Source organism: Pseudoliparis swirei, chromosome 13, assembly GCF_029220125.1.
Source record: "Pseudoliparis swirei isolate HS2019 ecotype Mariana Trench chromosome 13, NWPU_hadal_v1, whole genome shotgun sequence".
Lineage (NCBI taxonomy): Eukaryota > Metazoa > Chordata > Actinopteri > Perciformes > Liparidae > Pseudoliparis > Pseudoliparis swirei.
Genome location: NC_079400.1, coordinates 2,665,416 through 2,691,677, shown reverse-complemented (window position 1 = coordinate 2,691,677; position 26,262 = coordinate 2,665,416). Strand labels below are relative to the sequence as shown.

General features: G+C 41.4%; 2 protein-coding genes and 1 pseudogene across 2 annotated transcripts; 1 reads left to right on the top strand and 2 right to left on the bottom strand.

Moving 5' to 3' along the window:
• The first annotated feature begins 1,458 nt into the window (after positions 1-1,458).
• LOC130203924 (MAGUK p55 subfamily member 3-like) lies at positions 1,459-11,370 on the top strand (annotated as a pseudogene).
• psmc5 (proteasome 26S subunit, ATPase 5) lies at positions 11,371-15,983 on the bottom strand. Its single transcript, XM_056429383.1, has 12 exons — positions 15,932-15,983; positions 14,845-14,916; positions 14,674-14,743; positions 14,463-14,560; positions 14,317-14,373; positions 13,837-14,067; positions 12,931-13,057; positions 12,640-12,830; positions 12,113-12,211; positions 11,912-12,022; positions 11,742-11,828; positions 11,371-11,527 (listed from the first exon to the last, which is right to left on the bottom strand). The coding sequence occupies exons 1-12, from the start codon at positions 15,953-15,955 to the stop codon at positions 11,474-11,476; spliced, it is 1,221 nt and encodes a 406-aa protein (XP_056285358.1). The 5' UTR covers positions 15,956-15,983; the 3' UTR covers positions 11,371-11,473.
• A 1,001-nt stretch (positions 15,984-16,984) lies between these two features.
• Positions 16,985-25,960, bottom strand: smarcd2 (SWI/SNF related, matrix associated, actin dependent regulator of chromatin, subfamily d, member 2). Its single transcript, XM_056429382.1, has 13 exons — positions 25,066-25,960; positions 23,817-24,019; positions 22,327-22,369; positions 22,106-22,228; positions 21,749-21,868; positions 21,070-21,165; positions 20,619-20,720; positions 20,353-20,514; positions 19,351-19,448; positions 18,954-19,089; positions 18,721-18,843; positions 18,341-18,442; positions 16,985-18,216 (listed from the first exon to the last, which is right to left on the bottom strand). The coding sequence occupies exons 1-13, from the start codon at positions 25,198-25,200 to the stop codon at positions 18,163-18,165; spliced, it is 1,497 nt and encodes a 498-aa protein (XP_056285357.1). The 5' UTR covers positions 25,201-25,960; the 3' UTR covers positions 16,985-18,162.
• Positions 25,961-26,262: the final 302 nt, after the last annotated feature.

Here is a 26,262-nt window from a genome sequence, read left to right as displayed (position 1 = left end):
ATGAAGCTGAGTGTAATTGGACTCGTGCGCGTGGCCGCGCGCGACAGGCTAATTAAATGAGCATTCTCCTGCTGATGCATTTAAATGGGGGATGATGTCTTGTTGAACAGGTCAGGTATGTCTTCGTTTTTTCGGCTTTTTCTGCAGACCAGGAGAAGAGTTTCATGTTTTATGGTGGGTTTTTTTTGTGAGCAGGGGAACCAGAGAGTTGCACTGAAGGTCAGGGTGTTGCACAGTGGAGTAAACAAAGACTCCAGGAAGAATGGGCACCATGCAGAGGTGAAGAGGAAGTCTAGAAACATATATTCTATGATTTTAATCTAGTTTGAGGTACAAAATATATTTTCAATGCAAATGATTGAGAAGAGGTCTTCGTTCGCAGGCCCCTTCAAACACTCTGCTCCTGAAATGAGACAGAATGTTCTTTTTTTTTCTTCTATTCTCAGACATGGGAGCCAACTCCAATCTCTAGAAGCGATTCTTTAATCGGCTGAGTCTCCGAGTGGGTGAGTCGAAGGTGAACTGAAGTGCTATTCTTCTTATAAGCCTCTTAAAGGCCATCTGGCTCTTGACCTCATCTGCACACTTTATTTCGATAAAAGCATTTTTTTTATTCTAGCACAATTAAAATATGAACTAAGTCTTTATTTTAGATCCCACACACTATTTCAGTTGTTGACTGACTTTTATCAGTGGAGCCGAAACAATCAGATAAATAATAGGGTACTATGTTCTTATTTATCTCAGCGAAAACAGTGAAAACTAGAACGGGCACTCGGTAGAGCGCATACCTTTGCATATCACAAGATTGGGCATTGAATTATGAACATTTTGGCATTAGTTGCATGCCAATTGGATAGAAATTGACCGTGCTATGGTAAAAAGAAGATTTTGACCTTTTTCTTGACCTTTGACCCGATCGATCCCAAAATCTCATCAAATGGTCCCCGGATAATAACCAATCATCCCACCAAATTTCAAAGAGTCTTTTGAAGGTCAAATATAGTTTAAAAAGAAAAGATCCCATCACAGTTTCTCGGAGCTCAAGCTGTCGCCTTCATATTTAGTTTTTGTCCGATAAACCGTCTAAAGTCCAAATATATTTAATTGATGATAACAATACAAAAAACAAAAAAAACAGATATACTAGAAATATAGAAGCTAAAATATCAAGTGAAAAATGGAAATCTATTGAATACATAAACTAATTGAAATTGAATAAGAACACATTCGAGCCTTTTTCTCTTTGAGGATCCTTTTTTTTAAGGATTACGTCGTGTGTGTTTTTTAAATGCAGATATAAGAATCACATTGTGTTTTGTTTTTCCCGTTCCTAGCCGTCTGTGATTCTCCACCGTTGGTCTGACACGAGGAGCAGAAGGATCCGGTGGAGAGCGCCGCCATCTAGGTTTCCTCTCCCTCCCCGTTCCCCTTCTCTTCCCCCGGCCGCCTCTCCGAATGATTGAAGCCACGCCCACCGCGTCGACAGCAGGTACGGCCGGACGTCGGCTCCAGCGTGTTCCTTCTGTCTGACGTCGTGTGTGTGTCGATGTGTGTGTGGGGTCGGGGTGGCGGGCCGGAGACGCCCGACTGAGAGTCCGTTTCTTGTATCTGTGTCACGTGGGTTTCACCACCGTCCACGCCAAGTGACTTCTCAATATTTTGACACTCAAATGGCATTTTTCATAAAAATCTGGGGGAAATTTACTCGAAGGCAACAAAATCAAACAAGATCTGGAGATCGACGATCGAGAACACCCTCGCTACGTATTTTTTTTTTATGTCAATATTTAATTCAATTCAATTCAGTTTATTTGTAGAGCCCATTTTCACAAATTAGAAATTCCCCTCAGAGTGCTTTACAATCTGTACACATAGACATCCCTGACCTTTGACCTCACATGGGATCAGGAACAACTCCCAAACAACCCTTCAGGGTAAAAGGTCAGAACCCTTGAGGAGAGAACAGAGGAGGATCCCTCTCCAGGATGGACAGGTGTCATAGATGTCATGTGACCAGAAGGAATCATTACACACAAATTAAAACACAGCAACAACACAATGAAGATGACAGAGTGGATGAAGAGTTGGTAGACATGGAGCTCAGGATTGTTTTTCCTTTCACCACGGCAGTTCAGCGTGACCTTTTGTTGTGTTGGCCTTGGAGACCCTGATGCCTTTTTGCTTCTGTTTCAGTCTCTTCTGTTTTAGTCTAGCCTTAACTGTGCTAATAAATATTCCTTATTCGTTTACACATTTCACCTTATTGTTCGCCTCCTTTGTTCCCCCCTTCCCTGTATCCCTTATTATTTGTATGTTGCGGCCTGTGCGTCCCTAGACAACCGAGAGGCCGTAACACACGTATTGAACTCCCTGATGCCCAATCCTGGTATCGGGCTCAGTCTCGGCCCGGTACTGTCGCATACCCGATTCAAACATGGCTCCTGCTTTCTGTGCTTATAGGGCTGCATGAGACGCTGGCCCTGCTCACCTCTCAGCTCCACAAAGAGGACCTGGCCTCGCTCAGAGGCCTGGAGTGAGAAAAGCCTCAGTTACCTCATGAAGGTACAGCAGACACGTCTCAGGAGGAGAGACTTCTACATATTTGATTCGTGGCCAGACGGCGGTCTTCAAACCTTGTTGGAGGGACATTAAAAACCATTTTGAAGAAGACCGGCAGTTGCTTCTATATTCTTGGATTCTGCCCTTGAAGTGCGATGTGGAAAGGTCACTCTTTGTGCGTGTCCGTATGTCTGTATGTGTCACGTCCAGATTCACGACAAACTGAAGCAATACGAGAAACACCGGCCGGCTCCAGTTCTACACAGCGCCACCTGTCTGGCAGAGGATGTAGGTGCAATCTTCCCTCAATGTTTCTAAGCCAAACGGCAGCGGCATATCGTTATGAAATAGCATCAGTAAATATGTATTGTAATTTTCTGAAGTAAATATAATTCACGAGGAGATGTTATGATTTGGAGCAGTGATTTTCTGATTCAAACCGTCAGCTGGCAGAAGAGCTTCAGAACGGGCCGCTGCAGGACGACGAGAGGGAACTGCTCCTCCTGCTGAGCACTCCACACCTCAAGGTACACACACACACACACACACTCAGTCATACATGCTCACCAGTGTTTCTCTGATCTGTCTGGGCTTTCTCCTTACGCTGCTCTGATTTCCCTCCAGTTAATCATCTCTTACATCACACCAGCGTCAGAGCTGTTTTCACCCCAGACACAGAAAAGAAAGCCTCATCGCTCCTCTTCTTCAATTCATTGGCTTTCTGGAGAGCGGGAAGAAATGAATGTGGAAGAAGAACGCACATCTGCAAAAGTCATCATCATCATCCTTATTCTTAGTTTGCGCCCCGCCTGACTTTCTCGCTTACTTTACATCGTTATTCAGGCCCTTCGATCCATCCGTGTGCGGTCGTGTATTGTGTCGTGCAGGCGGTGCTGTCGGCCCACGACACGGTGGCCCAAAAGAACTTCGACCCGGTGCTGCCGCCACTGCCGGAGGATGTGGACGACGACCTGGAGGAAGAGTCGGTCAAGATCGTCCGCCTGGTGAAGAACAAAGAGCCGCTGGTGAGAGCCGCCTCCCGCCGGAGGATGTGATAAGAGCTCTTCCTTCTCTCAACAGCTATTAGTATCGTGCCCTAAAGTTGGGCTTTAAAACGTAATTTATTTTAATGGAGCAGCTTTGAAGCTCTTTAGAGAGCCCAGGGTGGCAAAAAACATTTAACTTTAAATGAATTACTTGAAGTACACTGAGCTGAACCTGAAGAAAGTGGATTGTACCGTATGATGTATTGCGTGGGCGGCTGTAGCTCGGTGGGGTCAGGGGGTCGTCCTGCAACCCCAAGGTCGTCGGTTCGATCCCCGCTCTCCCCGTTAGTTGCAAGTGGAAGTGTCCATGAGCAAGGCACTGAACCCCCAGTTGCTCCCCGGGCGCTTCACTGCAGCCCACTGCTCCTTCATGACTAAGGAGGGGTTAAAGGCAGAGGATACATCTCCTTGCCTGTGTACCTGTCCTCTGTGTACCTGTCCTCTGTGTACCTGTCCTCTGTGTACCTGGACTCTGTGCCATGACAATAGATTGAATCCAATCCAATGACGGCAGCACAGCAGTAAGATCCGACATCTTTCCTCAGAGCAGCGAGCTAAAGGACAACGCAGGGAGGTTCTCTCTGATATCAGGATCTCCTGTTCTCTCTCACAGGTCATTGATCTTTCCAGCCGAGCCTCCAACCTGCCCATGAGTATCTCTCCCCTGTCCAACAGAGGGGTGCAATCAGCTTTCTGTGACCTGAAGATCAGAAACATTTGCTGGAAATCAGACTCATTGTGTCTTTTCACCCAGGGAGCGACCATCTGTAGAGACGAGGCGACGGGAGCTGTGATCGTGGCCCGGATCATGAGGGGAGGGGCCGCCGACCGCAGCGGTGAGGCGACCGCCGCGCGAGAAACAATCAACGCGATGCAAAAGCTGCTCGGATTTATTTATTTACTCTGGAAAAACTAAAGTTCCTCTCCAACGAGACTTCCTTATCTCGGCTGAAATGCTGACAGAGACGTGAGATTATGTTGTGTGACCGCATGAACTGTCCACAGAGATCAAATCCTTGAGATTAGTACCACAAGATTGCATATTTTTGAATTTTTATTTATAACTTTTTATTTTTTGCAATTTCCACAAACATATTATTCCTTGACATCGAGAAAAATATATATATATCTACAACAAAATAAAATCAGCACACATCCAAATCCATCCATATAAACACCCGCCAAAGATTGCATATTTTGAGATTAAAAACGGGCTGTTACCATGGCGTGTGTGTGCGTGTGTGTGTGCGTGTGTGCGTGTGCATGTGCGTGTGTGTGTGTGTGTGTGTGTGTGAGTGTGAGTGTGAGTGTGAGCTTCGAGAGGTCAATGGACACCTGATAACCCACAAGAGGCCAGATGAAATTAGCCAGATTCTGGTAAAGGGAGGAGAACGCACATCTTGTCATCGCACTCGTCCAGAGCCGGTTTGGTTCTCCCTGATGATCAGTGAAGATACTTAATGCTGCTGCTCTGTGTGATCAGTCCCAGGGCTCCATCACGCTGAAACTCATTCCGGCTGTGGAGGAAGAAGACGAGCTGAAGGAAAGCCGGGTGTGGACTCTTTTGTCTGCAACGTTCCTTCTAAATAAATCAACAACCTTTTGAAGTTGGCGTTGCCGTCCATTCCCGCTCCTGAAAGGTCTACCTTCGGGCTTTGTTCGACTACACGCCCTATGAGGACAAGGCCACGCCGTGCCAAGAGGCGGGACTTCCCTTCCAGAGGGGGGACATTCTTCAGGTGGTGAGCCAGGAGGACGCCACCTGGTGGCAGGCCAAGAGGATCGGGGACTGTAACCTGCGCGCTGCGCTCATCCCCTCCACGCAGTTCCAGGAGAGGTAGCGAGCGTCAACTCTGCTGCCAGATGAATACCGCTGAGAGCCGATGGGGGTTGATTTAGAAAAGTCACCTTTTTCAGATCAAAAGTAAATCTTTCCCTCTTTCTTTTGCGTTTGTTCGTCCCAGGCGTCTCCGATACAGGATGAAAATGGGTTCCTTCCCTGCCCCCATGTCCTCTAAAGCTCACACATGTAAGCCCAGATCACTTCAGTGTCAATATAAATGTACAAGAAGCTCAGATCTTCAGACACGGCTTGTATTGCAGGTCTAATCTAGTTGAAGAGATCCTGAACAGAACAGTCGGGTCTGAGGTTAATCCCAAAAATGTCCTAATCCAATTTAAAAGTAAAATGAAACTGTTGTGTGAAAAGCAACGACAGGTTAATTCCCTTATTTTATATGTACAGCATGTTTCTGCATAGAAGCTCAACTCCCAACCTCTCACTGGGCTTAAAAAAACAATGTTTAAGTAAAATAGTGTCACGGTTCTGCTCTTTTTAAACTGAATGACAGGAGAAGTACATAAAGAAAAGTAAATAAGCGTGTGTGAAGGATTACTTTGCGTAGATGCTGCTTAGATATGACATTGGCGACTTTAAAATGACAGTGAACACGAGGATCAGCGCGAGGCGGTAATACCACAGCCTCGCAGGTATGAGGATCTGTGTCTGAATAGTGACGCTCGATCTTATTCCTCACATCGCTAACCTCAGATGAGCGAGCCGAGAGAGGTAAGTGGACAAACCTTCACGGTGGAAAACAATGTCCAACCCAACCTTCACCACGTGTTATTACGGTCCCGACTTGTAGGTGAAATTCTGCCAGAATCCCACTTTAACCCTCCTGTTACCTTTGGGGTCAATTTGAACCCATTCAATGTTTGACGTCTCTAAAAAAATGATTGACATTTTTTTTGCTTCATATTTCATGGCTTTTCCTAATTTATTGGGGACAACTGGGAAAACATAAAATTCACATGATATGTTTTCGATGTCCTGTACAATTTGACCCCAGGCTGTTTTTCACTGTGTAAAACATATAAGAAATATCAACTTTTTTATTTATTTAAAGGGCTATTTAGGAAGTCAACAAACACACATAAAGTACCTCACACTTAAACTTGGGAAACAATTTTAATTCTAATCATTTTCTGGAGGTTTTAATTGCTGGGGTCAAAAAGGGTTAAAGATGTCTCACACACACACACACACACACAGATGATGCTGCACTTTCCCCTCCATAATTCACCCCTTTACATTTCCTTCACTCGTGCCGGCGCTCACTTCACCCGGCTGTGTTCTGACGTTGGTCCCGTCAGCATCGACCGCTCCTCCCTCTCACCCGGTCTTCTCTTCCTGCAGAAGACTGCGAAGGTGTTCTGAACGGAAAGGACACAGGTGAGGAGCCCCGATGGAATGACTTCATATGAATCACCGCAGCATCACGTGTCTCAGTCTGGGTACAAAGCCAGCGCTCTCTTTAGCTCAGTGCGGAGGATTCAGGGAGCCGGCATCTGACCCAGAGCTGCACAGGAAGTGTTTCACTGGAGTTGTGAAGGAGTCGTGTATTCATGTGAAAGTATTGAAATTGGCCAACGATGGTTCAAAGATGATGCATGCATGTCATCGTTCAGGTTGTGCGCTACATTTTTCTGAGGGCTGCCATTGGCTGTTCTTTCTGGACTGTAGGCTAGGCTGATATTTTGACGTTGGCATTATATATTCTGAATTTTTCTGATATACAAATATACTTTTTCTGACATACTTTTTTTCATTTCTATGACTTAAAAAGAACAAATTTTGACATTAGATTATGACTCGATCACATTGTTATGGCATGATCCACGCCAGTCTTTTTTTATTCATTCTTTTTCACATAGTGAACGATTATATATATATATATTTTTTATCACATGTATCTGACATCCTACACTGACGTTCTTATCTTATGTTTTACGACGTACGATACGGTATATTATGGTTTAGCTCGACGACCTCTTCTGTTAACTAAGAGAAATTAGTTTTATTTAGTATGACAAAGAAAATAATAATGTAATAGATATGTACTTTATTAATCCCCGAGGGGAAATTTGTCGTAACAGTAGCAGCACCAATAAACTAAACACACAAGAATAAAAAATAAAATTTAAAAAACAGGGATGAAAGATAAAGATGTATACAAGAAGTATACAAAGTAAAATATAAAATAAAATATATATGTATCTATACAACATATATGCATACACAATACACTACTAATGACAAATTAAATTAAATATTAAATATAGACAGTGTGCAAAATGCAAAGTGTGTGTAGTGTAAATGAAAAATTGGATGGTATGTGGAAAAAAGTCCCAATCGTACATGTTGAAAACATTTATTCATATACAGTATATAATTTAATTATAGTACAGTATGTCAAAAAACATCATACAAAGTATAGCATGACAGAGTGGCTGACCCCTGCCTTCTGCGGCCATGCCCTCTCATGGGGTTTGTACTCAGGTACTCTTCTGGATTTCTCACGGTGTCTGTGTTGTGATGTGTGGCGGAGGATTAGGATTTTAATCAGTGAGAAATACTGAATTTAAATCGGTGGTATTTTCCGTTTGCCGTTTATTAAACTGGTTATTTAATGTCAAAGTGTGGCTGTAAATATACTTTTAGGGTTTCAGAATATGGCCGTGCATTCTACATTTGTCTTTTCGTGTCTTTGACCATAGCCAGCCTGCGCAGAGGTTTCCGACTCAGGAAAGATCGCCACAATTCACCAGGAGAGCCTCAAACCACAGAGGCCAATCACACCGACTTCCTGATCTATGAAGAAGTGACTCGATATCGGCCCCGCCTGGGTGAAAGGCCTCGTCTCGTCGTGCTGATCGGTAAGTTCTGCCACTGGAGAGTAGAATCCGATGGTTCCAGAGGGATGTTCCTCAGCCCGTGATTATATCTTCAGCTGTCGATTCTGTTCTTATGGCTCTCAGGTTCTCTGGGAGCTCGGGTCACTGAGCTCAAACAGAAGGCGATCGCTGAAAACCCTCGATGTTATGCTTTGGCTGTGCCTCGTAAATCGTTTTGCAATTTTAACACGAAAAATTAAACACTTAATAAATGTTCTGTACTGGACAGCATTACCATTATGCAATGAAACTGGTGAGACATAATCCTGGCTAACGCCTTACTTTAGTGTGTGTTGTGAACCCTCGTTAGAAGTGTTCAACCCCAAAACATGTAACCCTCCTATGACCTTTGGGGTCAATTTGACCCCATTCAATGTTTGACGTCTCTAAAAAAATTATTGACATTATTTATTTTTGCTTCATATTTCATGACTTATCCTAATTTATTGGGGACAACTGGGAAAACATAAAATTCACATGATATGTTTTCACTGTCCTGTACAATTTGACCCCAGGCTGTTTTTCACTGTGTAAAACATATAAGAAATATCAACTTTTTTATTTATTTAAAGGGCTGTTTAGGTCGTCAACAAACAAACATAAAGTGACACTTAAACTTGGGAAACAATATTAATTCTAATCATTTTCTGGAGGTTTTAATTGCTGTGGTCAAAAAGGGTAAAAGATGTTAGTACATTTGAAGGTAACCGGAGAGTTAAAATGTCCAGTTCTTATCTTTAATTTACACCCCGTCTTCCTGTTGGCCGTGTTTTAAACTCGTGACCTGAAGACACGACTCGGGCCAGGAGGGGCTACGAGAGAGAAGGAGTGGAGTACCACTTCATCACCAAAGCAGCTTTTGATGCCGACATGCAGAGTGGGAAGTGAGTATCGGATACTTCATCTTGTACACGGCATGTTTCATATGATAATTACAGATTGTCTTGTTTGTTTTTTTCCAGATTTATCGAGTATGGTGAATATAAAGATAATCTGTACGGCACCCGTTTGGATTCCGGATCAGAACAAGGTCTGTCTTGTGGATGTGCAACCAGAGGTTCGTATCGAAGCTGACCTCAAATAATGTAATTATCTACAATAAGTATCAAAGGACCTGTGAAGACGGTCAGAGCAAGAATTTAAAACCAGTGACACAAACAGAGTAGTTCTCATCGGTCTAGTGTCGCCTACATTACTTTATCTGCTTATGCCTAAAAAAAAATCCTTGTGTTCATAAAAAAACAGAACGTATAGTCCAAGTTTCAGCATCGATAATTTTAGAAGTTTCGATTTGAAGAATGACCGGGTCTGGAATCAGAACATTGAGTTCAGTGTGAACTGACTAAAGTACCACACTTAACAAGAAACGATGTCCACTGATTTTTTTCCCCCCTCACTTCTGTTTGATAGTGTAATTTAATAGCTATACAAAGACCACATTTAAAATCTAATCTTTTTAGATGTTGTACAAACACATACTGCAGTAACCGTGGACTTTTTGTTTTTTGATCCCCCCTACATTCAGGCACTGAGTTCAAACCGTACGTCGTCTTTGTACGGCCTCACATCTGTGAAGGTCAACGCAAACCACTCGGCTCCTCTTCCTCACTCAGCTCAGTTGTCACGGTGAGTTACATCAAAACGGCTTTAAAACGTAATACTTCATCATTGAAGTTAAAATGCAGCTTTTTCACAAGTTACTGTAATTGTATGGACTATTAATGACTGCAAATCAAAAATAAGTGCGCCTTCCTTATGACTAGGAGGACGAGCTGCATGAGATGAAACAGTCGGCTGAGAGGATGGACGAGTGTTCCAGCTCGTGGGTGGACTACGTCTTGGTCAAGGAGGATCCGGTCGGCGCCTTGGCTGAGCTCCAGGCGGTACTGGCGAGGGTGCAGACGGAGTGTCAGTGGGTGCCTGCGTCCTGGGCGAGGAGCTCGACCTGAACTCGACCGGTTCAAGTTGTATCTGTGGACCCCGTCATGGCGTGTGGAGAACAGAACCGAGTGGGAGTCGTCTCGTGTTACCCGTCACTCACACAAACACGTTTGTGACGGCGGAGAATTCCATCGATCTGAAAATCAGCACGGTTCGATTTATCACTAACGGCTGTAAAACACGACGCTACTGTAAAAGCAGCTAAAGTGTGAAGTGCCATTTGCATACCTGCAAACTCATGAGGGGTGAAAGGTGACGAGGGGGTCGATTATTTCTCACCTTCGTATTACTTTAAGCTGCACAGCTAATTTATTCTCGTTTTAATATGTATGACTTATTTTTAATGGTTTTTATTACTTCCTTTAATTGTACATATGACTTACTTTTAATGGTTTTTATTACTTCCTTTGGACAGTGTTTGTATGTTCTGACTTTTTAACTGCAGTGATTGTACCTGTGTCCGCGTATTGAATTGTATATATTGTATTTGTTGATTTATGGACTCATGATTCTGGAATAAAAAGTTTAAATAAAATACAAAAATTAATAAAAAATATTAGATGCTCCGATCAGGTTTTTTGGTGCGGATCACTGAAATCAGTATCTGCGGATCCGATAATACCGATCACCGTGTCGATTGAAGCATTCTATTTATTGTGTAGCATTATTTATGCAATGAATTATTCTTAAAATTGGTTTTGTATTTTAAGTATTTACGATTTAAATTTAGTACATTAAAATTGTTTGATTGCCAGTGTGGGCTTTCAAATATGTAACACCCCAGCCTGATTTTCACTGTGTAAAACATAAGAAATATCAAAAAATTTAAAGAGCTATTTAGGTAGTCAACAAAGTACCTGACACTTAAACTTCGGAAAGAATATTAATCCGTATCATTTTCTGGAGGTTTTAATTGCTGTGGTCAAAAAGGGTAAAGATGTTAGTAAATTTGAAGTTTGAAAGTAAATCTACAAACCATCTTCTCAGACTTTGTTACCGAAGTGTATTAAAGACAATGTGTTGAATCTCTGTTGGAACTATTTGAAAGTATGGATTTACTGATAAATAAAACTCATGCACCATCCAGTATTTGGGGTAACCATTTACTCTAGAATGACAATTATAAACCAAACCATAAAAAGAAAAGAAAGAAAATATACATGTGTTCGCATTGTGCACAAGGCCTTCTACTTCCACAGCTTCTTGATCGACATGTTCTTCTCGCTGTCTTTCTGCATCACCTGGTGAGGAGAACATAGAACAGTTAATAGAAACTTCATACATGCACATTGAAATTGACATTGAAAAAAGTAGTACGGGGTTAGCTGAATTCTACTTGACAGGGAGTCCATGTTTACATTTTGAGACGAGTAAATCAGGACACAGGCCAGGGTGTGAAAGTGAGTCTTGGAGAGTAGATTTCTGAGCTAAGGTACGAGAGACGGTTAGACAAACCTTTGCAACAGCCATCTCAAAGTCCTCCTGGTTGACATGCACTCTCCTTTCTCTCAGAGCGTACATCCCTGCCTCTGTGCAAACACCCTAAGAAATAAAAATACGTGAACATTAGATAACAGGCCTTCTTGAAACACCCAAACGCCACCATTCAGTGGGCCAAGTCTCACCTTAACTTCAGCACCAGACGCTCCCGGCATCAGCTCTGCAATCTTCTTCAGATTGATGCCGCGTGTCAGGTTCATCTTCCTGGAATGGATCTTCAAGATGTCCAGACGGGCCTAATTGTTCAGAATTGAGAAAAGCTCAAAATAAAAACCACCCACAGCGTTTGAGTGTGTGTGTGTGTATACACTGTGCAAAGTGACTACCTCTTCATTTGGAGGCGGGAACTCGATCTTCCTGTCGATCCTGCCTGGCCTCAGCAGAGCCGAGTCCAAGATGTCAATACGGTTGGTGGCCATAATGACCTGAGAGAAAGTGATTTGAAATCAAATTAAGTTCAAATTGATGCATATTCATTTATTTTATTTCTGTCAACACAAACACTTAGCCCATCCATCATGGGATGACACAATACTTTTACATCTTCCGGTCTTGCTGGTGAAAAAAATATCGGTATACCAAATGAGCGGTTCCCATAAAAAACTATTTACCAATTATCTCGGTAAATACATTTTTTTCCCCCCTCGGCTTTGTGGAACTTGGATATATAGATATACGTGCAATTGGATAGTTTTCTATAAATACAGCTCATGCTTTTATAGTGTAGATGAAATGCATAACATTGACACTACTAACTATTAAATGAAAATGCATAACATCTTACATTTAGTCAGAAAATGCCTCAAAAGTTGACATGAACAAAGCTAATTATTTAATGTTTTGTGTGTGCTACCTTGATGTTCTTGGTGGCCTCGAAACCGTCCAGTTGATTGAGCAGCTCCAACATCGTCCTCTGCACCTCACTGTCACCGCCGGAGCCGCCCTCCAGGCGAGTTGAGCCGATGGAGTCGATCTCATCCATGAAGATGATGGAAGGAGAGTGTTCTCTGGCCATGACGAACAGCTCGCGCACCATACGGGCGCCTGCCGCGAGACGGGGAGGAACAACGGTTAGAAATTCAGATAGTTTTGAAAAATAAACCAAGAATGGAGAATTATTTGATGAAGGCATTAAGAGGCTCACCCTCTCCAATAAACTTCTGGACCAGCTCCGAGCCAGACACCCTGATGAAGGTGCAGTCGGTGTGGTGGGCCACGGCTCTCGCCAGCAGCGTCTTCCCTGTTCCCGGGGGGCCGTACAGCAGCACGCCCTGCACACATTCAAGGCAGAACGGAAATCAGAACCAACTGCACGCGGAAAGATGGAATGATCAGTTGAATCAAGAACTTGAATGTCAGAAAATTGGTCTGCAACTATTTGATAATATATTACACACAACTAATTTACAAGATAGAGAAATTTAGAATGTTTTGTAGGCCTACATGTCATCGTTATCGTGTAAGATTTTTGTATCGCCAAGTAAACAAAATACTTTTCCAACTGTGAAAGAACAAAACCATATTTTAAAAAGTGTAATTCAAAGCAACAATACACTTATCTAAAAGAAGGGTTCTTACACATTTTGACCAGTGGATTTCCAGGACTTTTCCAGGACTTTAAACCAAATTTCCATGACCAAACTGATATCTCAGTATAAACATGAACATTTTTGAAAATTTTGCGTATTGAGAGCGTACGCCGGCTTATATTTTGAGCGTCTTTCTTTAAAAAAACGTATTAATTATTTCAAATTCGGCGTAAATGAACATGTGTTTATAACAATTTCCATGACGTTTCCCAAACTTTTATGATTCAAGTTTTTTCCATGACTTTTCCAGGTTTTCCATGACCGTACGAACCCTCCCTGTAAAAGGCCTTGGGTTGTGTTCGAGTGGCGCCACCATATTGGCCTTTCGGAAATGTTTTCCTATGCGATTCACACGTATTTGGAACTGTGCCTATCCTCTGATGTTCTTACAACAGAAATGAAAGGAGCAGTGCAATAAAATAAAATGTGCACCATCTCTCTAGCTCTCCTCCCTCACTCACCTTGGGCTGGGCAATGCCTAAAGCCTCAAACAGCTCGGGGTGCTTGACAGGCAGCTCAATCACTTCTTTGATCTCCTTGATCTGCTTATCCAGGCCGCCAATCATTTCATAGGTAGAGTCCGGCACCTTCTCCACCATCATAAGGGATACCAGAGGGTCCACCTTGTTGGGCAAGATCTTGTGCAGCGTGTAGCTGTCGTTACGCAGAGCCACACGGCAATTGGGAGTCACCTGATGCAGAAAATTACAAAAGGGATGAGATAATAGGAAAGGATACTTCTAGTCTACGGTGAAATCCTCTTTTATCATAAATGACTGCATATCACAGGGTGGCAAATATGGCTTGCTTGATATTCTATTCAGTCTTGCGCTACGGTGGTTACAAACAAAATACATATGTATTATTTGTTATTGTTAAAAAAACTGGGAAAACTATTCTGCTTGAATAATCATTATTAGCTTAACAACTATAATACTAACATCATTGATGTCAATGTTCTTGTCCACATCCACGACAAATTTTCCTTCTGGGTGAACCTAAAAAAAGGACAAAGAGACATGTAAATTTAAACTGTCAGTTCGTGCTCACGATCTAGTGTGGCACAAAGTACAAGGACACAGCATACCTTGACCAGCACTTTCTTTTTGTCCATGACCCTCACCACTTCCCCGACATACGACCCCTGCTCTTGTAGTAATTGCAGCTCCTCACGAAGGAGACGCACTGAGAGACAAGAAGTACAACTTTCTTATTTTTCACCTGTGGGGAAATATTACGTCTATGCGATGGAATGAAATATTACTAAATATGTGATGTTAGAGTGGCGACAAACAAACCTTTGGCATTGAGCTCATTTCTCTGCGCCTGCAGACGTCTGAGATTCTGGCTCTTGTCATTAACTGTCAACTGTTGAAAAAAACATTGGTTCAGGATCGACAGGCAAGCAGAAAGTGGGAAATATTGTCAAATTAACGGCTGAAAAAAATGCAGATATGATGTTTTCTTACTTGTAACTCTTCTATCTTAGATAAGTAGTACTGTCGGAGACCAGAACCACCTTTACTCTCCCCCATCTCCATCTGTCAATGAAAATCATCTTTATTTAGAAACATTATTCAGGGTTCTTACACATTTTGACCAATGGATTTCCATGACTTTTCCATGACTTTAAACCAAATTTCCATGACCAAACTGAAATCTCATTATAAACATGAACAATTTAGAAAATGTTGCGTATTGAGAGCTATCGCCGGCTTATATTTTGAGCGTCTTTCTTTAAAAAAATACATTAATTATTTAAAACTCGGCGTAAATGATGTGATTATAACAAATTTCCATGACTTTTCCAAAACTTTTATGATTTAAGTTTTTTCCATGAATTTTCCAGGCCTGGAAATAACCATTTTAAAATTCCATGACTTTTCCAGGTTTTCCATGACCGTACGAACCCTGATTATTAACATTTTGAAAAGAAGAAGTGAAAATGTTCATCACAATAGTCCCAGTATTGTCCAACAATATAAAACCTAAAGACATCCAATTAATATTAGGAAAACAGCAAGAAGCTGAAAACAGTTTTTGATAGATACATTACAAATTGAACAAAAGTCGTATAAAATAAATAAAAGAATACCAAACTAACGTTGTATTGTCCACACCAATGACATAAGAACCTAGTGTTATCTGACCAAGAAGGCGTCAAACGAGGGCGCTATAACGCTCGGTGATGATAAACTTGTATGTTTAATGTATTTAATAGTCTTCGTACTCTTAACTTAAGCCGCTTAGTGAGAACACCGATGCGGACAGTGGTTTATGGAGCTCGCTCAAGCTATCTGTGCGTTGACAGAGAGCTAGCCTAGCCTGTCCGTGTTAGCCAGGTTAGCTACAATGAGACAGCAAACCGGCAGAAACATTATGTACACATATACAGTTTGGCATTAAGTCATATTTCACTATTCACAGCAGACTCGCAGCCATTCTTCCTCACAGCCACTTTAAGATAACTAGTCGACTTAAAACAATAATAGCGACGTCTCTTTGATTCTATATTAACAATAAAACCAACAAAACGACCGAAAACAATACACCTACATGATCAGTACCGTCCACCTCCATCTTGGATTTTACTGCATCCGCATGAGGAGAGGCCTACTTCCGGAAGACTTCTTCTTCGCTGTCTTTGTTTTCCTTTGCGAATATCGCCACCTACAGGCCCAATCCGCTTTAGCTTTCGCTTCTAATGTCCCGTTTTCATGACCTTATACAACTTTTAAACAAATTTAACTTTATATAATAGTTTTAAATCTGAATTTACTTTTAAAAACGCATGTAAGTGAAGGAGAAGCACTGAATACTTGGATAATGCTGCAGGGAGAGGGCATCACTTTTTCCAACAAACTCATCCTGCTCCCAAGAACAGATAGTTAAACATTCCTGTCCACTATAATGTGACATTATAATAAATCCGCGTTGTCTCTCTCTCAATCACACTGTCGTTTGTTTGGTAACATCTTTGCACTAATTGTTTGTTATTTCACTTAAAGGTATTGTATTTATATATATATCTTATCTATATTTTATCTTATACTTAAGTTAATACACACACTGCACTGTCGCGGTCGCGTTGATTGTTGTTTGTCATGTCTAATGTAGCACCTTCCGCCAAAAAAAATCCTCGTTTGTGAAACATTCCTGGCAATAAACGGTTTCTGATTATATAAATTGTGCACTTCTATTAAATATTGCTTTACCTGTATGTATACATGCTACTGGAGCTAAGAAATATCACCTTGCTGGATTAATAATTAGCTCTCTATCTATGTAGCATGTAACAACAGATTAAATTCAGTGTAAACCTTTGGTCACATCTTGCTTGCAAGCTGAAACACATCTGTGAAGGGGGTTGGATGTATTTTGGTTGGCCGTTATTTGAGAAGCATTATACCTGTCTGTGCAGTTAAAGACAGGTAAGGCGACCTGAACACATAAAGACCACATGAAACCGCTGCTCTCAGAGGAACATGAGCTGTTCGACCCGCCCTAACATGCACACCCACAGCTAAGCTCTCACAGTAAAGGATATGAACATAAAAGCCGACCCCATTCGTTTGTTCCTTGTAATATGTTCTACATCAAGAAGTAACAAACATTTGCAATCATATTTATTGTAAAAAAATACTCAAAATGTAAAAAGTATTTGATTGATACACAACATGCAAACATTTTACAGAGGCGGTACAAAAAATATCCGAAGACAATGTTTTGAAATTCGAAGCGCCTTCTTCACAAAACTAATTCCGGCACCGTGATACCGCTTTTACCATGGAATGTTTAAAGACATTTAGAAAACCCTCATACAAAACCATAACACAAAAGCATTTTGTGGAAAAATCCCCCCATGAAACTATAAACTGTTCATAACAATGTGGTCCATTGTTTAGTTGACACAATACAACTGCATTCCTATTTTGTTAATATCAGTGAAACTTCTTGGGAAGCATTAATCTTCCAGGATACATTATTTAATCTGAACACCCCGCCACAGTTCATATTCCTTATATTATAACAATAACCCTACCAACCCCAATAAAAAATAAAAAACAGCATGTAAACATCGAATAAGATCAACAGAGCACTCAAATAAAGAGCTCAATCGAGCTTTCTTACACAGTAAAGACATGTCTCATTTGAAATGATATATCCACCATTATAAAACAAAAACAGCACCTCAAATGATTGTTTGCATAAAAAGCTTATTATAAATTCCTATTAGTCATAAGAAATTTTAAGAACTCGTTTGTTTTTCTAAAGAATATAATGCATATATTCTACAGAGTAAAAATAAAGAAAGAACATATATATTTTCCTGTTGTCCAATGTTTTCACCACAGATAAGTTTACAGTTTCTCCTTTAACAAAAGTATGGCTTTTAAATGTGAAGGTAAACAGACACCCTTTTCAAAATGGCACCTACACAGCACCGACGCTCACAAACGTTTAAGACAATTGTACCATAATCTAAACATATTGCATAACAAGGCAAAGATTCTTTGAACAGGCTAAAAGTGATAGACAAGGCAATGCAGACATATTATTAGGGACATTTTTAAAATCACTTTGGTCCCATATATTTTGTTGATTTTAGAACTATTATCTTTTATGTATCTCCCCTAAATGCTGGTTTATCATACCATGCAGTGAGGATGGGTGCGAGAACATTTAGGCTGCAATATTAGCTTATTTCTTTCCCGGCAAATTCCAATTTAGATCGAGTAGACATTGACGATTGATTGATCAACTTAAGCTGCCGGTGGAAGATGTCATTAGGTGAGTCGGATACCCAAAACCTGCTCCAACTCTTGTCTTCTCTGCTGCAACTGAAAAGCAAAAGTGATAGCGTTGGTGCATATCAAAGCTAATAACAATCTACACATTACAGTATAAAAAACTATCAAAACATGTCCATCATTAAGAAGTGCAGAATGCTGTGTAATTCCTTACTCTGGAGTAAACATATCTGCCCACTGCCTCTGGTACCCAGGGAGCCTGGTAGAACTCGGTTCTCCTCTCCTCCTCTGGGTTTCCTGTGACATCCGTCATCAACTGACGGAAAAAAAAATGTTTTCTTTGAACGCACAATCAACACAGAACAATTTCATTCCCAAATGCCAAAATAATGTAAATTATCAAGTTACTTTGGCAGGCACTGAAGTCTCCATTTAATTAGAGCAAACAATGCAGCAAAAATACTGTTGTTTTTGCTTCCATTTGACCTTTGTTCTAATGTTTTAATTATTCAGTTTGTTTTCAGCACAGTAGCATCATAGTTGAAGGGGATTATAGGATTTATCGGTACATTCATGCTCGGAGCAATTGTTCACCTTCAGATCTCTGCACTGAGACTTGAGCCAGTCCTGGATGAAGTCCTGAGGTTTATTGCTGAAGCTCAGCATAAAGTCTCTCTCGATCTTCAGCTGGTTGATGTACTCAATGGTCTCGTGAATCTGCAGTCAAAAAAACCAGTGCGGTAATTATTTTAATTTCAGGATAAACTAAATGTGAACACGTGATTTCCCTTTTCTCTAATGTGTAGTGATCGACTGGCAGGCCGTACCTTAATCTCCAGGGAAGCAATTTCCTGTTGGTTGGTTGTAGAGGACAGGAAACTGTTCATTTGGCCCTTCAGCGGATCGTCCACCTCCACATCGATGTCATAGCACGCCGTCTTCTTCTGATCTGTGGGGTCCACACTACTCAGACAGCAGAAAAACTAAATCAAGTCAAGAATGCTGTTGAGGCAAACTTTTAAGAGCAGAGCAGTAATCGCTATCGAGTGTGCAAATTATGAACAAACTGTTCATATAAATGCATTATGTTTGAAAATCAAAGCTTATAAGCAAAAACATGTAAAAATCATCAAGATAATAAAAGAGATCTGGACAAAACGGGCACGTCAACACAGTCCACACGCTCAAACACAGAACAAGGGATAACGATCAGCATTCCCCTACCTAATCATGTGATTGATAATGATGGGGTCAGGGTGCTGCAGAAGGCTGGCCAGCTTCATGGGAATCTCAGAGAACCTCATGCGAGGACAGCCAAAGATCTGAACAGGTGGTTAAAAAAACAGAGCAATTTTGACATGATGAAGGTAAAGTTTTGTTTTTATTTCGTCTCTCCACAAGCATCAAAACATAATATACGCTGCACATTTGAAGTCCTATACAGTCACGTAACGCAACATGTATTAGGGGCATTTTTATATATATATATATATATATATACACTACCGTTCAAAAGTTTGGGGTCATCCAGACAATTTCGTGTCTTCCATGAAAACTCACTTTTATTTATCAAATGAATTGAAAATTGAATAGAAAATATAGTCAAGACATTGACAAGGTTAGAAATAATGATTAATATTTGAAGTATTAATTTTGTTCTTCAAACTTCAAGCTCAAAGGAAGGCCAGTTGTATAGCTTATATCACCAGCATAACTGTTTTCAGCTGTGCTAACATAATTGCACAAGGGTTTTCTAATCAGACATTAGTCTTCTAAGGCGATTAGCAAACACAATGTACCATTAGAACACTGGAGTGATAGTTGATGGAAATGGGCCTCTATACACCGATGGAGATATTTCATTAGAAACCAGACGTTTCCACCTAGAATAGTCATTTACCACATTAACAATGTAGAGCGTGTATTTTTGATTAATGTTACCTTTATTGAAAAAACAGTGCTTTTCTTTGAAAAATAAAGACATTTCTAAGTGACCCCAAACTTTTGAACGGTAGTGTATATATATATATTTTTTTTTAATGGTAGAAATCCTACGGATGGTATAAATTATTAGGTGTATGAATTATGACTGAAGGAAAAAAAAAAACTCAACATTTATGAGGCTCTGCACATTTGATAATATCCATTAATAGATGAGTTTTAAAACATTTTCAAATGTCAAAGCAACAGTGGAAAATGCCTAAGTGGTTGAACCCGTTCCATTACCTGTCTGAAATAGCGGTTGCAGTTGATGAACTCCTTCTCATGACAATCCTGCAGCTTGTTGTTCTTGATGTACAGCCACAGGGCTTGCATGATGCTGGCTCGCGTCTGTGTGTGCACACCCAGCAGACGAGCCAACCGCGGGTCCAGTTTGTACTGAGGGGGCTGAGAAAAGAGCATTAGAGCAAATAAAGTCGTAGTTAAAAAACAAAACTGGACACCAGTCATCCCAATCGAAGCGTACGACTATCAGAGAGAAGGTAACGCACCTGGTGGTCGAGCATGAGCAGGAGGGTGCATTTAACATTCAGGTCGCCGGGCCTTTTGACTTGGAAACCATCCGTCTCCTGAGTAGTGGGCATTCTGTGCCACTGAAAGATAAAGTCACAAGATTACATTTAAATCATTAGGTCCAGTGAGATGTAAAACGATATCTCACGGAAATGAATACAGAAAGTGGGACTCAAACCGCTTTCTATAATGCTGGTTTTTGACATATAAATGTGAAAGACCGTAGTTACCATTACACTGATTTAGATAATGGATTTATGGATTTCAAAAACATCGTGGGACATCTTCAAGATTCAAGAGCTCTTAATAAAAGAAAGGATTGACTCCAAAAGTTGTAACGATTCCAGCCGAACTCCCCCCCTTTTTTTCTATTAGTGCCTAAAATATTCTGAGAGAGATGCATCACTAGCCTTCAAAATGATGTCATACCTCGACTAAGTGGTTGTCGGGTCCATAGAGCTCCTTATCAAGCTCAATCACCAGGCTTTTGAAGAAAGATGAGAATTTCCTCTTCTGTTTGCCGGGCTATGAACAAAAAAGTGAAAAAGAGTAAAGCTGTAGTCAACTAGAAAAAGCTGTTGTGTGTGTGTGTGTGTGTGTCTCTCTCAAAAGTCCTGCTGAAGTCTGTTTGCACAACATGACCCCTTTGACTCCATCCCTCATTTCCCTTTTCTTTTTCTGTTACTCCATGCAAAACTCCTACGCATGCCTCAACCAAATGAGCCAGAGGAGAAAAATTAACTGAAAAGAGAACCCTCCCTCATGTGGCCACAGATGACACAATGAGTTGGGCTGGAATTGATGGAGGGAGGGGAGGCTTGTCAGCTCATGGTATGCGACGGCCGGTGGTTTCAATTCCTCGTTTCAAAAGAGAACATGAGCTTGTGTGTGTGTGTGTGTGTGTGTGTGAGAGAAGTGGAGTGGGGAGGGCTGTAAACACACATCTGGTTGCGTGGCCTGAGCCAGGGACACAGGCCAACAAGAACGGAACGGCTCAAGTTTTCAGAGAAACTAAATAACACAGATTAAAATTCTTTGGAGTGGAACCACGCTGGGACAACGGAGAAGCGGAGCAAGGCGATCCAAATGAAGGAAGTCGTTCACGTACTTCCTCCAGAAGTTTTCCCTCCACTCTCAGTTCCCAGGAGGACACTTTCTCTGCCTCCTCGCCCTCGGGTTTGCCGGGGGTGTACGTGTTAGAAATGTAGATCCGGAGCTTTCGTTTTTGCTGTGTCGTAGGGATGAACAAGCACATACATCAGGCACTCCAGTTCAACAAAAATGAACCGTGACAAGTCAGAATAAGATACATTTGGAGTTGTTTTCGGTAAATGGTGGAGACGGATCTTCAACAGAACATGGCAGTCCTTAATTGGTGAATCAGGACAGTTTAAAGTTAGAAGCATGAAAGTTCAAATGACCCTTTTCGGAAATGGAAAATCTGACGGTGCTCGTGAAGAGGTACCATGATCGGCTTCTTGATGGCTTCTTGAATCTCCATACGCTTTCGGGCGATGGTCTGATCCAGTTTCCTCTCAAATGCCAAGAGATCCATGTAGGCCTGGGACTCTGGGACCAGGTCTCGGATCTAAAGAGCCAACGGCAACGCATGAATATGAAGGGGATGCAGCCAACTGTGAACAAGCTGAATCCGTCTCACGTATGAAGGGGTAAACACTTTCTTACCCTCTGTGGGAGAACCTTGTCAGCCATCTTGCGTCTTTTTGCTCTACATCCCATAGAAAGAAAACAAACCAGATGATTTCCAAAGCAATATATGTACATTTGACTAAAAATATGTGAACTAGAAGCTTTTCTCTAAAATATAAAAGATCCAATAACTTCAGTCAAACAAGGATTTGCCTTTAGAAAAGAATGATCTTCCTTCACCAATAAACAATGGAATGACACATACAAGATTAACAGACAGACCTCATTGACTTATTCGATTATTAATATTGTTTTAAGGCTTTATAGTGCAATAACAAAACATTGGCCAATGCGACCTCTTCATTAACTTCGCCCGAACGATCACCGTAGGCTCTGGACCATCGTCATCGTCGTTATTGACTTCATAAAGGCCGTTTTGTTTCTTTAATTTAACAACACAGTTCCAACTCATTCGGACTTAATTTAATTCCCAAACTCATTGTTAAGGATTTAGATTGCTTCTTCTGGCCCTGCGGCACACCGCTCCGTCGATGCCGATGATTTTTGTTCCGAAATAAAGTTTTAAAGACAAGAGGTTCATTGTGGATGAATTGTAAATGTGGCCTCACATGAATTAGCGTGATATCACTGAGCAGTTTAAAGACAAAAGGCATCTGCTCCTATCCTCGTGTGTGTGAGATCTGAGCCGTGGTTTTAAGCAGCAGTGACTTCACAAGCACAACGCACAGAGAAAAGAACCATCCGGAATGAATAGGGTGTTGTTATATTGCTAATGAGCCATATCAGGCAAAATTAGCCACTGAACCTGTATGACTCAGTGGCTTCTACGGTGTTATGTATGAAAATATATATTTACAATTCAATGATTTTAGTTTTTGCATGAACGATAATTTGCATAACATTTCCCGTCTGGAGGTTGTTTCTTCAGAATCGTTTCAGGAAAAGAACCGTACTGGTGGAGTTGTTGTCCTGAGGAAAACATTACCAAAAGGTTTGCTATAAACCAGTGTTGGGAATGAGGAGGAAAAGCCCCCCCGTGTTCATCTTCATCATGAGACGGCCCTCTTCTTAAAATCATAATCCTCACGAACACTTTTCTGGTATCTTGTCATGAAATGCTAAAAAACAACACTATAAAGAAATGAAACTCTTTGCATTGTATAGAGTTACTGTGCACCAGTAGTTTTGTTTTAGTCAGCCCAAGTCCAAAAATGAGGGTTTGTAAATTTTGAAAAGAGGAGAACACGTTGCAGGAAATATAATGTGCAGTAAAGAGTTTGTTGTATTTCTAGTGTATTACAAGAATGCACTTAATTGTTGTTTATTCCCTGTTATCTTTTCTAAAAAAAAAAGTTGAATCAATCGATTAATCGGGAACACTCTTAATAAATAAGTTGTTTTTTAAGCACATTCCCTGATTTGGCCCCAGGCTGTTTTGATCAATCAAGCTTCACTTTATTTATTTCCTTCTCTCATGAAAACACTGGCTCTTCTTCACAGTTTACCCTCGTCTCAGGCCTCCCAGTGGCTCTTGCTGCTGCTGCTGCTGTTGATGCAGATTAAGGAACCGTTTCCTCGAGGCGTCCATGCTTGGAGGTCCCATGTCTTGCCGCATGGGCATGTTCCCACCACCATAAGAAGGACCAGGCAGCTGACCCCCCATTGACCCCATGGGGCCCCCCGATCGGCTGGATGGCATCCCTGAGCGCTAAAGAGAAAAAGAGATGAAGCTGAATTCACATTCAAAATCATTTTTACATTTTTTTTTTTTCCTACAGATATTTAATTACTCTCCCTTTTAAAAAAAAGTATGGTTATCAACATAAGCTTCTATGTGCATGCTTGAATTACTTTGTATTTCTGCAGAACTGGTTTATTGTGAAAAGGAATGTGTGTATACATGTACAGTGTTCAATAATGTAGAAAATGGCAATTAAAACATGAACACGTTTTGTATATTGTGATGTTTTATTGTGGTATGCATGTATAATATGTTTTTCTGTAATATTGTCTGGGGTATGCATGTAATATATTGATTTTTTAACCTTTATCTTGTTCCATAATTCAGTAAAATGCTGATAAACCATATTAAATGGAATTATCAACAATGTGTGTTCTGTCTCAACAGTGCTGCTGACTTTGTTTGGTCACTCCAATAACAAAAAAATAAATATCTGAACCCAAATGTCTCTATCTAACAAACATGAGACAACTGAACCGCATGAAGCTGCAGATGGTTGCAACACCGGGATAATATAATGCAGCTTTAGCTCGGACAGATGGAAGTGATGATGAACTTACTTTTGTTTTTAAGCTAACTGACAGGAGGCTGAGGGCAGCCACGTGATTATCTCTTTCACATGTGCACACCACATTGATTTGTGTTACTAATTATAAATAAAACGTCCTTAAAAAGAAAACGTACTTTAAAAAACTACAATATTAACGATCACTATCAACACAATGTGAAAACAAATGTTGCATTAATGCAGGGCGGCAGTAAAGAAGCGCAGACTATCTTCAAATGCGGAAGTAGCGTCCACACCGTGATATTTAAAAATAATAATAATGAGCTTTTACTTTGGTATGTCACGTGACTGTGTTTCAAACTCGATATTTTCTTTTATATCTTCATCAAAATGTACAGCACAAACTTGAAGACGCGAAGTTAATTCAGCAGATTGCATTCCCGCCTCCTGACACTGAGCACATCACCACGTTTACCTATTTATGGAGCAGACAGAGAAAACCCACCTCGAGGTACGGGGGCGCGCTGCTCATGCTCCGGGGGTATCCCGCCGGGGGCTGGGGCAGACCTGGCATCCTCATCTCCCCCGCGGCGTGCATGGGGCTCGTATTCATCGGGGTGAAGCCTCCTCTCGAAGCCATCTTCCGGATCCACAAGTAGTTTTAAAAGAGACGGAAACTTCGACGCAGAGTTTCGGTCCCCCCCGAAAAAGAAGTCTCTCGAAGCGACTGAACGACGGTCGCTGGTTCAAATCCGAAAGTAGCTCGAGCCGAGGATCCGGGTACTTTTCAAGAGCTCGGCTTGTGGTTTGACAGCAACAAGATAGCTTAGCTTTAGCTCGTTTCCGACCGTTTCAAGTTCCGGGATTTTTTACTTCTGCAACAACGGCTTGTTTTCCGGGCAGCTCGCGGCGCGTCGTCGCCTCCTCCTCGCCTCGTTCTCCGGCCTGAACATCGCGAACCAGCAGCTCGTTCACCGCGAGGCGGACTTGTGATGAACGGAGTGTTTCTTTAGCAAAAACCGAGAAGTATTCTTGTTGTAACTGCCTGTACACGCGCGCGCGCACACACAATGCAAAACGCTGCCTTCACAGCAGTCGGACATTTTCGGTCACAGACTTTCCTGTCAGATACGAGTATTTTTAGATTAAGTAATAACTTACCTTTCATCACTGGTTTTAACCACTTTATCTACTGTTATATGGTGGAACATGTACAAGTTTGCAATAAAGAAACCTGCATTTATATGTTGGGCCATCTCTGCTCATCTTTGCTTTTTGGGGAAACATTGGGCAATGTGGCCTCGTTCACCACTAGGTCAACACGCGTAGTTCTTGAAGGATGGGTTGCCACATTTACAAACACTGTCTGTCAATGCCACCACCACACAAATGAATAAGAGCTCAGATGTCTGAGTTTAGGAGGAGCACATGAAGGTAGCATAACTGGCTCTGGCAGCTTTCCCATTCAGGGAACTCGACGCGGAACACTGTTCTCTGATTAAAATCTCAAACTGTGAACTTTTGTGTTTACTATATCTCAGTTTCCTAAGAATACGATCTACAACAGCACATCTCTGAATAAAAAACCTTCACAAAGCAACATTTAAGCCTCACACGAGAGGCAGTGCCATAATAACAACGAACATCTCGAGACTTCGTTTGCTCAACAGCACCCCCTGGTGGTCATAAAGCGTAAGTACCT